Source organism: Myxocyprinus asiaticus, chromosome 33, assembly GCF_019703515.2.
Source record: "Myxocyprinus asiaticus isolate MX2 ecotype Aquarium Trade chromosome 33, UBuf_Myxa_2, whole genome shotgun sequence".
Taxonomy (NCBI): Eukaryota; Metazoa; Chordata; class Actinopteri; order Cypriniformes; family Catostomidae; genus Myxocyprinus; species Myxocyprinus asiaticus.
The window spans coordinates 26,153,485-26,167,310 of record NC_059376.1 but is presented as its reverse complement, the minus strand read 5'-3'; the positions used below and the strand labels follow the sequence as shown (position 1 = coordinate 26,167,310).

Genomic DNA, 13,826 nt, shown 5'->3' with positions numbered 1-13,826 from the left:
AGACACACACAATTATATAATGCATTTGCACAAACAACTGCTTCTCTTTATGTATTTCAGCTTGTTGTCCTGTTTTTCAAAGATTTGTACATTTGACAAATTTTTAGTGACCATTTATATTTAAGATCCTATAAACTACTGACGCTGACTACCACCCCTGGAGTCACGAGTTCGAATCCAGTGTGTGCTGAGTGACTCCAGCCAGGTCTCCTAAGCAACCAAATTGGCCTGGTTGCTAGGGAGGGTAGAGTCACATGGGGTAACCTCCTCGTGGTTTAGATTAGTGGTTCTCGCTCTCAATGGGGCGTGTGGTAAGTTGTGCGTGGATCGCGGAGAGTAGCATGAGCCTCCATATGCGGAGTCTCAACAGTGTCATGCACAACAAGCCACGTGATAAGATGCGCGGATTGACGGTCTCAGAAGCGGAGGCAACTGGGACTTGTCCTCCGCCAGCCGGATTGAGGCGAGTAACCACGCCACCAGGAGGACCTACTAAGTAGTGGTAATTGGGCATTCAAAATTGGGGAGAAAAGGGGATAGACAATAGAAAAATATAAAAAGATCCTATAAACTTGAAATTGTATTGACTAGGCTGTCAGAAACCAAAGAGCTAAAAAGAAGACAAAAGTTATTTTATATAAAGTTAAAAATTATTGTAATAAATAAAAAGAAAGACAAAAAAGGGTGAAGGTGAGTGAGTTTGATACCTTTGATATGATGTCTTCCATTTCACTCCTGGCTTTATAAGTGCCATCATCGTAACGAAAACGATACAACACCTGCTCATTCTTAAACTGGTGTTTATCTGATACTACAGGGGAAAACACAGACATACACACATTTAATAACTTCTATTTCATATAAAACATCAAACTATTAACAAGAAACAGCAATATGAGCTAAACAGAGCTAATATTTTAAATTGATCTAATGGCCTCAGCCTGCAGTAAACCCCTAATAAACATGTTAAAGATGTCAGTGATTAAAGGAATAGTTCACCCAAAAAAAGTCAAGAAATTCTCTCATGATTTACTCACCTTCATGCCATCCCAGATGTTTATGATTTTTTTATTTTTCTGCAGAACACAAACAACATTTTTTAGAAGAATATCTCAGCTCTGTATGCACATACAAAGCAAGTGAATGGTGGCCAGAACTATACATAACACAAAAGCAACATAAAAGTAATCCATACGACTCCAGTGGTTAAATCCATATCTTCAGAAGTGATATGATAAGTGTGGGTGAGAAACAGATCAATACTAAAGTCCTTTTTACTATAAATCTCCACTTTTGTTCAGCTCCGACCAGCAGGTGGCAATATGCACAAAGAATGCAAATTACCCCCCCGCAAAAAATGAAGAAGATTTATAGAAAAAAAGGACTTAAAATTTATCTGTTCATTACCCACACCTATCATATCACTTCTGAAGATATGGATTTAACCACTGGAGTTTTTTGGAAAACTTTTATGCTGCAATTATGTGTTTTTTGGAGCTTCAGAGTTCTGGTCACCATTAACTTGCATCGTATGGGCAATATCGAGATATTCTTCAAATAAATTCTTCATTTGTGTTCTGCAGAAGAAAGTTATACACATCAGGAACGGCATGAGGGTGAGTAAATCATGAGAGAATTTTCATTTTTGGGTGAACAGTTCCTTTAATCAAAGCGTGTGAGGTCTAACTGTACACAAAAGCCTATTTGACCTCTCCTCGAATGCTGCCACCATATTATTGATCGACTGCCTCAGCCCTTATACTTGGATTTATCCCCTCTGGTGTATGTCAGTTTTTTCATTCTGCCTGAATATGTTAGAATCCCTTGGCTGTAATGTAGAGCTATAATGCTCCCTTCATCTCAAACACTAATGAATTATTTAAGAATGTTGTTCTCAAGCAGCAATTTTCATGTTAGTATCCAGATTGCTGATCATCTGTAGAGGATCTCAGTGACTGCTGACCAATATGACATACGTGCCAAATATGTAAGTGTAAATCTGTCAAGTAGTCATTTTTAACAGTCCAGCACTTGTATAAACAGTTAAAGGATTGTGGTTCATTTTGGCAAGGCTATGTCCAAAACTGAATGTGGATAGCATTTGCTTTTCTGGTGAAACGAAGGAAATATTTTGGGGGTGAGAAGTATGGGGAACAGGTTGAAAGAGGAGGAAAGAGGAAATTACAGAAAAATAAAGAGAGAGAGAGAGAGACAAAGAAAGCACTGAAAGAGAATAATAAATATGTCAGAAATAGTGACTTAGAAAAAGCAATGTGGAAGTGCCATTGTACAATCCAGTGTCGGATGGTAATATTATGGTACTTTGATATAAACTTTCTTTTGATCTATAAAACCATTTGTTTTAAAGGTGTAGGCTTATATATTTGAAATTACTCTATACTAAATTATATATAATACAAAATCAGTAGGGTGTTGACTGATTGTGTTCTTCAAAAGAAAACCATGGTATTACCATGGTACTTTCTGAAGAATCTGTTCTCTTACCATGGTGGATGATGCCGTTCTCCAGGAGCGCCTGACCCAGGTTGATTCCCTCCTCAGATTTACTGATCTCCCCACTCTCCAGCAGCCATGAGACGAACTCACTGATGATACACAGAGACAACAGCTGTGTCAGTGTTAACCACACAGAACACTTCACACATGCTACAGAAGAGCCTCTAACACTAGAGGGATTTATGAGGGACTAGTCAAAGGTACTTGGGAACTTGGATTCGCTCAATCCACCAGAGTGAAGGGAAACAGTTGACGCAGGTAAAAAGTTCAACCAGAGCAAAAACCAAGGTGATGATACAAAGCTCCATCCTCAGTAGGGATTTAAAAAGCTTTGAAGTTCAAACACCATAAATGGGGTTCACATATTATCTTATCTTTAAAAAAAGCTTCAGGGAGTGACGTCAACAGTCTTTTACATTTAAACCTGATGCGTGTATTTTTTTCAATGTTAAAGTACATTCTCCTTCGGAGCTGTGGCACAGAAAGTACTGTAGGGCACATGCTCAAAACATAGCTGTTGGATCACAAGGACCCCGGTTTGATTTTGTCGTTTCAATATCCCCCTCTCTCTCTTTCCTGTTTGCTTCTACTGAGTACTCTAACACATTGAATGAGAATGAGTAAATGACAGAATTGCATGTGTGTGACTTCAAGCCTGAAGTGTGTATGACTACCGTGTGCGAGAGAAATTGTGTGAATCCCATTAGATTCAGGGACAGAAATAAGCAATGTGTAAACGGTTATGACGTTTAAGGGAATGTGAGAAGGATGTGTGTGTGTGTGTGTGTGTCCTTGAATTGATGAAAGACAGCAGAAAGGGGTCAAAAGGACGGTTTTACAGATGGAGGTGGACAAGAGAAGAGGCAGGTGCCAAAGGCACACCACATACATCTAGTAAAGTTCCACAACCAGATTCTCCATTAAGATCTCAGCAGAATACACAACCGCTTTGCCTTATATGCTTCCATCAAATTAGCTTATGACAAGCACAACTTAATGCACTCTTGTAAAGTTTTAAACTTTTTAAACTTCATTTTTAGTAGAGAGCTTGACCAGCAAACAGCTGACAGTTTTTTATCTCTACTATTCTTATATATAAATGTTATGAAATTTTCCGGATTCAGTACAAGTTAAAGGAATATTTCACCCAAAAATGAAAATTCTCTCATCATTTACTCACCCTTATGCCATCCCAGATGTGAATGACTTTCTTTCTTCTGCTGAACACAAATTACGATTTTTAGAAGAATATCTCAGCTTTGTTGGTCCATACAATGCAAGTGAATGGTGGCCAGAACTTTGAAGCTTCTAAAAGCACGTAAAGGCAGCATAGAAGTAATCCATACGACTTCAATGATCCAATCCATTTTGGATGAGAAAATACCAAAATATAACTAATTATTCACTGTACATTTTGCCACTGCACGATCATGATTTCAAGTGCAAATACACTTCCTAGTGTTTGACACATGTGCTGCTGATGTCAAGATTTATAGTGAAAAACGAGTTAGCATGTTGTCTTTTCTCACCCAAAACCGATTGCATCGTTTCAGAAGACAAAGATTTGACCACTGGAGTTGTATGGATACCTTTTATTCTGACTTTATGTCCTTTTTGGACCTTCTAAGTTCTGGTCGCCATTCACTTGCATTGAATGGACCTACAGAGCTGAGATATTCTTCTAAAAATCTTCATTTGTGTTTTGCAGAAAACAGAAAGTCAAACACACCTGGGATGGCAAGACGGTAAGTAAATGATGAGAGAATTTTCATTTTTGGGCGAACTATCCCTTTAAGCTCAGTCGACAGCATTTTTGGCATAATGTTGATTACCACAAAAATGTATTTCATTTACCCACCTTTTCTTTAAAAAAAAAAATAAAAAAAATCAGAGTTACAGTGAGGCACTTACAATTGAAGTGAATTGGAGGGTGTGGAGGCGGGGGCGTGGCCGAGCGCTGTGCTGTGGAGAGTGAAGCAGGGGGAGATGAGTGGTAAATGATTTCCACCTGTGCTTAACACTTGACTTGTGTTTTGGTGAGGAGTGATGGGGGCTTTTAAGAAGAAGAGACAATGGCAGTGGGGAGAGAGAGCCGAGCTGACAAACTGAGTTTGTGTTGGCTGCTGCCGTTACTGAAGGGAAAGCCTGAATTATTTGAGTTTAAAAAGAGAGCAGTACCGTTGCACTAAGCGAACGTGTTTGGTTAATAAAAAGACACTTCTGAGTTTGGAATCGCCATCCCCTACCTCCTCATTCCTTGATTCCAATTACAGAGGGCTGATCCTTTATTTTATTTTATTTTTTTAAGAAAAGGAGGCCCAAAGCAAAATTATTTTGTGTAGTAATCAACATTATGCAACAAATTCTTTCACATGATTTCACTTTTTCTGAAGATGATGTGAGCAGTGCTTGCCTGTGCAAAACACACTGCTATAATCATTCTTGGGGACTGTAAGTGGTTCCTTTCCAGCCAAGGTCAAGAACCCACCGTTTCTTTGTTTTCTGGTCCCTAGATATGGTTAGGGGTTAGTTTAGATCCCCTCATCCCAAGTATGAGCAATAGTAATAGTGATGATTGCCTAAGCAGTCACCCTTGATAAAAACTGAAAATGATTTACACTGTAGAGGTAATTCTGGCCTTTCAGACACAATATTAAGTTTATACTTTGGTTATGTGGGTTTAAAGCATGCCATTGGAGATCTTACTATAAGTAGTTAAAGTCTTTATGTGCAGCCCCCACGAGGAAGTTCTCAAAGCATCGTGCAGTCAGGCCCATGAAAGAGAGCAGTGAAATGAAACAGACAATCAGTCTGCTGTGATTACATAAGTCCCTAATTCAGATTGGCAGTAAAAGGAAAGGGGTGGTGGTGGGTGTCCCTTGGGGGAATTAATTAGTGTTTATGTAACTCATTAATATTCTCCACAGCTAACACTCACAGAGCTCTCTCACATGCTGTAGAGGTGTGTACACGCAAGACTGTTTTCCACTTGTATGCATATCTGTATGATTATATATGTGTACAAGTGTGACAGAGAGGGATATTTATGAGATATTAGATTAATAAAGGAAAGTTCAATACAAGTTAAGCTCTGCTGACAGCATCTGTGGCATGCTGTCGATTACCACAGAAAATCATTTTGACTTGTTCCTCGGTTTGTACAAAAAAACAAAAATCATAAGCATTCATTTTTTTGTGAAGCTGGTATTTTTGTTAAAGCACTTATGTTAATTATACCATACAGAAACATATGTTATTTGATCTGTTAAGTTGTATATAAACCATCCAATTAGTGGTGGCTACTGTTTTAGGCAGATGAACTTCTGGTTATCCTATACAAATGTAATAGATTTTTATAAAGAATAGGCCCTTTCTTGTATCTTTGCATGTAAAAAAGTAACGGGGATTAGTGGCTTTACATGGTCATGACATAAGTGATTGTCACACTAGTCTCATGTTAACACATTTAATGTTGAAGTTATGCAGCTATGCATTTGAAACAGTGCATTTTAACATTTATTCCAGCGTAAAGCCTCATCCCATTGACTTCCAATGTAAGTTCATTACAGTAAACACAATTTAAGTTTATTTTGTGGACACTGACAGCATAACTCACAAATGCTGTCGATAGACCTTAAATTGTATTCCTTTAATGCTTTGGCCACGTAATGCTTTTCTCTGTGCCAACAGAAGTAACAAGAAAGAGAAATAGGAGATGTCCTAAACAGTCATAAGACTGCTAAACAGCCAGCCTTTCATAATCATTCCAATCATTGTTATATTTGTATAATAATTTTTAATTTCAGTCTGATTTGTGATTCTTCTCCTTTCCTCTTACAGTTAATGCATTGCATTGCCTGCAATTACTGCTGCATGCTGTATTGTTGTGCATTTGATAAATAAACTTTGACTTGATTTGACATGACTGCGCCAAGCAATGAGCATGAGGACATTTTGTCAGCCGCTTTGTTTCTATTTCTGCAGTTTCATGGTAAGTAGCTCTGCCCACAGAAACATCACTGATCCAAAATCCAGCTCCACATAACAATATATTAAACAAACATCAAATAAGTTCTGACTGGCTGTAAATGCGTCTCATTGCGCAGCATTTCCACATACAGTATGAACAGACAAATTGATTGTCACAAGAAACTGGTTGTATAACTGGTTAAGAAACAGTATAATTTGTTCTAAATTTGGTTAAGAATTTCTAAATAATTCCTCTACAAAGCATTTAATGCATTCAAAAACATCAAAATAATATTACCATTGGTGCAATGGGAAAATAAATGGCAAAAATGGGTAAGAGAGATTGAAGGTGCAGAGATGCTATCTCAAAGTCTTAGCTAATCGCAAAGAGTGTCAGTCAACATTAAAAGCTGAACTGTTTGGCTGTTCCTGGAAGGAGTGGGATTATGCTCTATTCTGAGACGGATGCACAAGCCACGGAAGAAAAGAGCCAATCACAGCTGCTTTCACCTGGACCACCGAAGCTGAAACGGACGAACAATTATGTTCTGAGGGAGCCGTGCGAAATTCATCCAGTCAGGTGTTGACAGGGGAACAACAGCACAGCTGTGGCCATGAGGCCAGCAACAGTTTGCATCCTTAGTAACTTCAGTGACAAGGGGCAACAGATTTAAAGATTTAGTTTACCCATTTATTCACTGTCACGTCATTCCAAACCTTCCATAATATGCTGTTATTTATCTTAAAACTTTTAAGAACCGTAAGCTCTTGCTATACAATGACAGGTCACAGTGAATAGGGGCTGTCAAGCGCCATAAATAGCTTTGAATACAGCACATGTTGTATGGACTTCCTTTATGGCATTTTTATGGGGGCCTTTTTGCAGCTTGACAGCCCCTGGTCACCATAAACTCTCATTGGCGGTCAATTCTTCAATTCTACTTTTTGTTACACAAAAGAAATAACAGTATTTGGGTCAGGAATGACATGAGTGTGACTGAATAATGACATAAATTTAACATTTAAATGAACTATTCCTTTAATGTCTGTTATAAATTACTTATAATTCTGAGCTTGTGAATTATTGGCACACTTTTTAAGTAGATTTTAACAATATAATAGCTTTAATCTGACCACGCGAGGGCTTTTTTTCCCTTATCTACTAGTGTGGTGCAAAAAGGGAATTTTAATTGGTGAGGAATCTTCCCTCCCGGCTCCCAAACACACACGCACACACACTGTATTTGGAAGTTTAATGGCGTACATAGCACTCATTGTTCATTCATGGTGTTGAAAGACGGGGGGAGTGAGCGAGAGAATAAGACAGACAGAAATGAAGAGAGTGACACAGAGAGAAAGAGAGAGAGAAACTGAATGCAGATTTCTCTCTAATGAAGGCTTTTTTTGCTGGGAATGTCTGTGTCCAATGGGGTGCTTGGCAGTGAGCTTGGGAAACCATTTACAAGTGCTAAGTGAGTGTGTATGTGTGTTAGTGTGTATGTATTTTCATTCATACAGGGGCCTCTTGGATTAGGATGACTTGCAAGATATTCAGGACACAGTCAGATGGTGTAGAAGCAGCCGAGGTGCTACACTCAGCACGGAGCAAGCCAATCACTGGCATGGGAACTGATGTGTTGTAAGGTGAAACTTTCAGTAGAAGAGAATCTTTAAAACAGAATTACATAACACTCAAAACTAGCAAAAACTCACTTTCCCAAAAAGCACTTGGGTACGATGGTGAGTTTCCTACGTCGATCTTTGATGAGGTGCCGGTTCTTGGTCATCATCATATGGTAGAGCTTCTCTCCCTTCTCCGCGATCATGACGTAGGCATCACGCTCCATGCCGAGCTTAAGACCTGCCAATCAATAACACATAAAACACACACACAAATAAAATTCTGATTAAAACTGAATGGAAATCTTACACATTTAAGCGTCACCAAACAGAATAAAAAAAGACTGTTTTCAAACAGGTTTCTGGAACACTTGGCCCAACTGCCATTGGATGAAAAAATTGAGACTACCACACCAAACTCACACCACTGGTTGAGCCAGTGTTGCTTTGGTATGGATACTCAAACAATCAATGTTTTGAAAGTGCTTACACATGGCTTACATGTAGCTGTTTCTGCATATTAAGCTGGGATAGGAGAAAGTATTTTAATAATCGCAAAATTACACAATGCACCTTTAACAAGGCTTTTCCTGTGTCCTGCACCTGACCTGTACCCCACCTGGGCTGTATACATACACTTTTATATTGAACTTTTCCAAAGTAAATATCACACATTCTAAAAATCCCTCACTATCCCCACATGGGTCTCATTTAACAAGCAAAGTGGTCTTGAAAGGGGGCCTGGGTAGCTCAGCGAGTATTGACGCTGACTACCACCCCTAGAGTCACGAGTTCGAATCCAGGGCATGCTGAGTGACTCCAGCCAGGTCTCCTAAGCAATCAAATTGGCACGGTTGCTAGGGAGGGTAGAGTCACATGGAGTAACCTCCTCGTGGTTGCTATAATATGGTTCTCGCTCTTGGTGGGGAGCGTGGCGAGTTGTGCGTGGATGCCGCAGAGAATAGCGTGAAGTCTCCACACGCGCTACGTCTCTGCGGTAACATGCTCAACAAGACACTTGATAAGATGTGCGGATTGACGGACTCGGAGGCAAATGAGATTAGTCCTCTGCCACCCGGATTGAGGCGAGTTACTACACCACCACGAGGACTTAGAGCGCATTGGGAATTGGGCATTTGGGGAAAATGGGAGAAAAAAAAAAAAAAGGTCTTGAAAAAAACCAGAAAAACACTGATTTTTTTAAGCAAATTCTCTGATATGGAAGATGAGGGAGGAACTGAACTGGTCTGAACATAAAATAAACTTTTATAAAGTGTAAAATAACTTTCAAATGGTGTGTAATTATAGTATATTCCTCAGAACAGTTCAATTGTGCACTCTTGCTGTGCCTCTAAATCAGTGTGGGTGTTGCTGTGTCAGTTAATGTATAGGTGAGGCTGAGAGGAAACAATGGTTAAACTGATTTTATTATAAGCGTGTGTTCACACATGTTCACATGTATTCCTCTCTTGGGGCATTTTGGTAATGGGAGGAGGGTCGCTTGAGCGATTTAAACCACACAACACACCCACAAAAATGTTTTACTTTCATTCATCTACTTACAGTATATCGCTACTTTATACAAAATAAAAAAGTAGCATTTGTAAGTCTTTAGAATGGTGTTGAACTGGTGCAGGAGTTGTGAGATGACAGATGTTTATCAAGCATTTCTTGAGCCAGGTTACATAAAACAATGTTCATTCTTATTTTCCCCACTATACTTTTAGTCGAGAGACAAGATGTGGTTAACATGGTGAGAACAGTTAGAGACAGAGATAAAGCTCTGCCAGGCAGAGTTTGCAGTTTGCTTAGCACCCAAAAGACCTGAAAACAACAACACATAACCTACTAAAAACTGTGCAATGGTGCATTACAGCTCGGCCACTGCCGATAAACAGCCTTGTGTGCATTAAAAGTGCAGCCAGAGTAAAGCTGCAATGGAAACAGGGACTTCACACTAAGCACAACTCAAACAACCCCTTCAGTTGAGAACACAGTATGAAATACTGACGTTTTCATACTTTTAAGGCTCATTCCACGAAGAGGGTACAAAATAGGGCCTGAAATTACTAAAAAGTTGTTGTTTTTTCTTTTCCAACCAATGGTCAGTGAAGGGAGGTGCTTAATCTTCAGAAAATATTGATCGTCAACCTCAGAAGATTAAACTAAATACAGGTGCATCTCAATAAATTAGAATGTTGTGGAAAAGTTCATTTATTTAAGTAATTCAACTCAAATTGTGAAAACCGTGTATTAAATAAATTCAATGCACACAGACTGAAGTAGTTTAAGTCTTTGGTTCTTTTAATTGTGATGATTTTGGCTCACATTTAACAAAAACCCACCAATTCACTATCTCAAAAAATTAGAATATGGTGACATGCCAATCAGCTAATCAACTCAAAACACCTGCAAAGGTTTCCTGAGCCTTCAAAATGGTCTCTCAGTTTGATTCACTAGGCTACACAATCATGGGGAAGACTGCTGATCTGACAGTTGTCCAGAAGACAATCATTGACACCCTTCACAAGGAGGGTAAGCCACAAACATTCATTGCCAAAGAAGCTGGCTGTTCACAGAGTGCTGTATCCAAGCATGTTAACAGAAAGTTGAGTGGAAGGAAAAAGTGTGGAAGAAAAAGATGCACAACCAACCGAGAGAACCGCAGCCTTATGAGGATTGTCAAGCAAAATCGATTCAAGAATTTGGGTGAACTTCACAAGGAATGGACTGAGGCTGGGGTCAAGGCATCAAGAGCCACCACACACAGACATGTCAAGGAATTTGGCTACAGTTGTCGTATTCCTCGTTAAGCCACTCCTGAACCACAGACAACGTCAGAGGCATCTTACCTGGGCTAAGAAGAAGAAGAACTGGACTGTTGCCCAGTGTTCCAAAGTCCTCTTTTCAGATGAGAGCAAGTTTTGTATTTCATTTGTAAACCAAGGTCCTAGAGTCTGGAGGAAGGGTGGAGAAGCTCATAGCCCAAGTTGCTTGAAGTCCAGTGTTAAGTTTCCACAGTCTGTGATGATTTGGGGTGCAATGTCATCTGCTGGTGTTGGTCCATTGTGTTTTTTGAAAACCAAAGTCACTGCACCCATTTACCAAGAAATTTTGTAGCACTTCATGCTTCCTTCTGCTGACCAGCTTTTTAAAGATGCTGATTTCATTTTCCAGCAGGATTTGGCACCTGCCCACACTGCCAAAATCACCAAAAGTTGGTTAAATGACCATGGTGTTGGTGTGCTTGACTGGCCAGCAAACTCACCAGACCTGAACCCCATAGAGAATCTATGGGGTATTGTCAAGAGGAAAATGAGAAACAAGAGACCAAAAAATAACAAAGAAACCTGGGCTTCCATACCACCTCAGCAGTGCCACAAACTGATCACCTCCATGCCACACCGAATTGAGGCAGTAATTAAAGCAAAAGGAGCCCCTACCAAGTATTGAGTACATGTACAGTAAATGAACATACTTTCCAGAAGGCCAATAATTCACTAAAAATGTTTTTTTTATTGGTCTTATGATGTATTCTAATTTTTTGAGATAGTGAATTGGTGGGTTTTTGTTAAATGTGAGCCAAAATCATCACAATTAAAAGAACCAAAGACTTAAACTACTTCAGTCTGTGTGCACTGAATTTATTTAATACACGAGTTTCACAATTTGAGTTGAACTACTGAAATAAATTAACTTTTCCACGACATTCTAATTTATTGAGATGCACCTGTATTATATGAGCCAAGGTTTGCCATTTTTGCAACACTGTTACTACAATTTGGGACATGTCTAAGTACAGTTTAAAATCCTGATTTATGTGATTGTTATTTTCTTGCAATAAACATAAACATTAAAAATTAAATAGATAAAATGTATGCCGTAGAAAGGGTCTAAATAATATTACTTCTTAGCTGTCAATTTTAAGAAATGCAATATGTTTTGTAATGGGGTAAATAATGCAGTTACAGGGTTGCTCACAAAAAGGACACAGCCATGTATACATTTTTGTTACAAATAATTGAATTTGAAAGATTATGTCAAAGTTATGACATTTGTGTGGGGGTTATAGATATTTGAATTACTTAAAGCTAGCTTACTTTCAAGCTAAGTTAATTTTATGTAATAGAGTGCATCAGTCTGGTTCCGGAAGTAAAAACCCCATTCATTTTTTCCATAGACAAACTGATTTTCAACTATAACTTATAAACCTCTGCCATGAGCTCCAAGGTTGTTTATCGATGGTATATGCTTCCACTGAAGCCATCAGTCCACATTATTTTAATTTAATTGTTTAAAAATTGTGTTTGATAGTGGAATTACTAGTGAACAACCACATTACCCAAGAGAAAACTTCACCAATCAGAGAACCGCAACCAGCATAGCCCTTGAAACTACCCTAGGAGCGACCACCCACTCCAATGACGCACTCTAAATGATGCAAACGAGTAAGTACTCCTTCACCCTTAAACTACTTATTTATTGGTACATATCAGAATATTTTGCAGTAAACATCAAATATATTGTTTGTATACTTATAATCAATAACCTAAAATCAATAGTTTTATATTTAAGTACATCATTTGCAATGCTTCATGGGATTGTAGTACACAATCTTGTACCTTTGACTTTTTGTTTTATTTTCAAAAACTTTTTTGCCTCAAAACAAATTTTGCAATGTTGTGATTCACCTCGGAGCTGGTTGCTTTGGTTCATGGCTTACAACACTTTTATGGAGGATTTTATGAAAAGCCTATGTAAAAAATTAATGGGAAAATTACTTCTGGATCCCAGATGGCTGAAAAGGGGGACAGGCACTGCTAGCACGCTACAGTTTAACTAACAGTTTAACTAACATATCTAATAGTTCTCACCAACAAAACAAACATGGGATTTGTGCCTCTAATGCTTTAAAATAGTAATGGGACACAAATTTGCTCCCTATTCAAGGAAAGTGCCTTAAAAAAAAGGTGAATGTAAAACTAAGTGCATTAATGGGTGAAGATTATGCAGCTGATGCAGAAGGTGGCAGCATCTGGCGTGGCTCTCACTCAGAGCTCTTTACTGTGTCTGAGATGCTAGAGAGAGGGAAGCCACCGGCAGCTGCAGCTCTCACTCACAAAGACTGTTTTGAGGAGGTGTTTGTGGCAGCTGTGCGAGGCTCCAATTCAATCAAGTCACAGCAACAAAAAAAAAAAACACATCATTAAAACAGCTCCTAAGAAATGGCCCTGCTGATTCATAATTTGCACTGTGGTATCTGATGCTCTGACACCAAATGGCAAAAAAGAAAGGAGTTTATCATAAGTGCTGATCCAATTATTGCACACAAAGATGAAAAGGATAACTGTGGAATTTCAACATTGGGGAATGCTTACAAATTTTTCAAGCCTAAAAAAATTAATTAATAAATAATAATAATAATAATAATTACTATTATTATTATTAATTTGCAAATGTAATTGTTTAAAACTGACAATTATCTCTTTGTAATTAGCAACTCTTTCTAGAGAAGAGTTGAACTTGTTTATATTAGACCAGAGGTTCGCAATTGCAATCAAAATTTATATTGAACATCAAGTGGTGTCCCAACGCAGTACCAAAATTATTTATTGCAATATACATAATGTAGTCAGGGCCATAATTTCTTCTACCTCATATAGTTTTGTTCATGGTTTGAGGATTATGTCACATAGTCTGTCCATATTTGCATCTACCAA

General features: G+C 38.5%; 1 protein-coding gene across 1 annotated transcript in view; it reads right to left on the bottom strand.

Annotated features, from left to right (window-relative positions):
• Positions 1–13,826, bottom strand: part of LOC127424116 (phosphatidylinositol 3,4,5-trisphosphate-dependent Rac exchanger 1 protein-like) — a 93,102-nt gene that overhangs the window by 32,390 nt on the left and 46,886 nt on the right. Inside the window, exons 10-12 of the mRNA XM_051669020.1 lie at positions 8,200–8,347; positions 2,506–2,606; positions 708–811 (exon numbers count right to left, since the gene is read on the bottom strand). Of these exons, the coding sequence (XP_051524980.1) occupies positions 708–811; positions 2,506–2,606; positions 8,200–8,347 (353 nt within the window). The remainder of the gene's footprint in view (positions 1–707; positions 812–2,505; positions 2,607–8,199; positions 8,348–13,826) is intronic.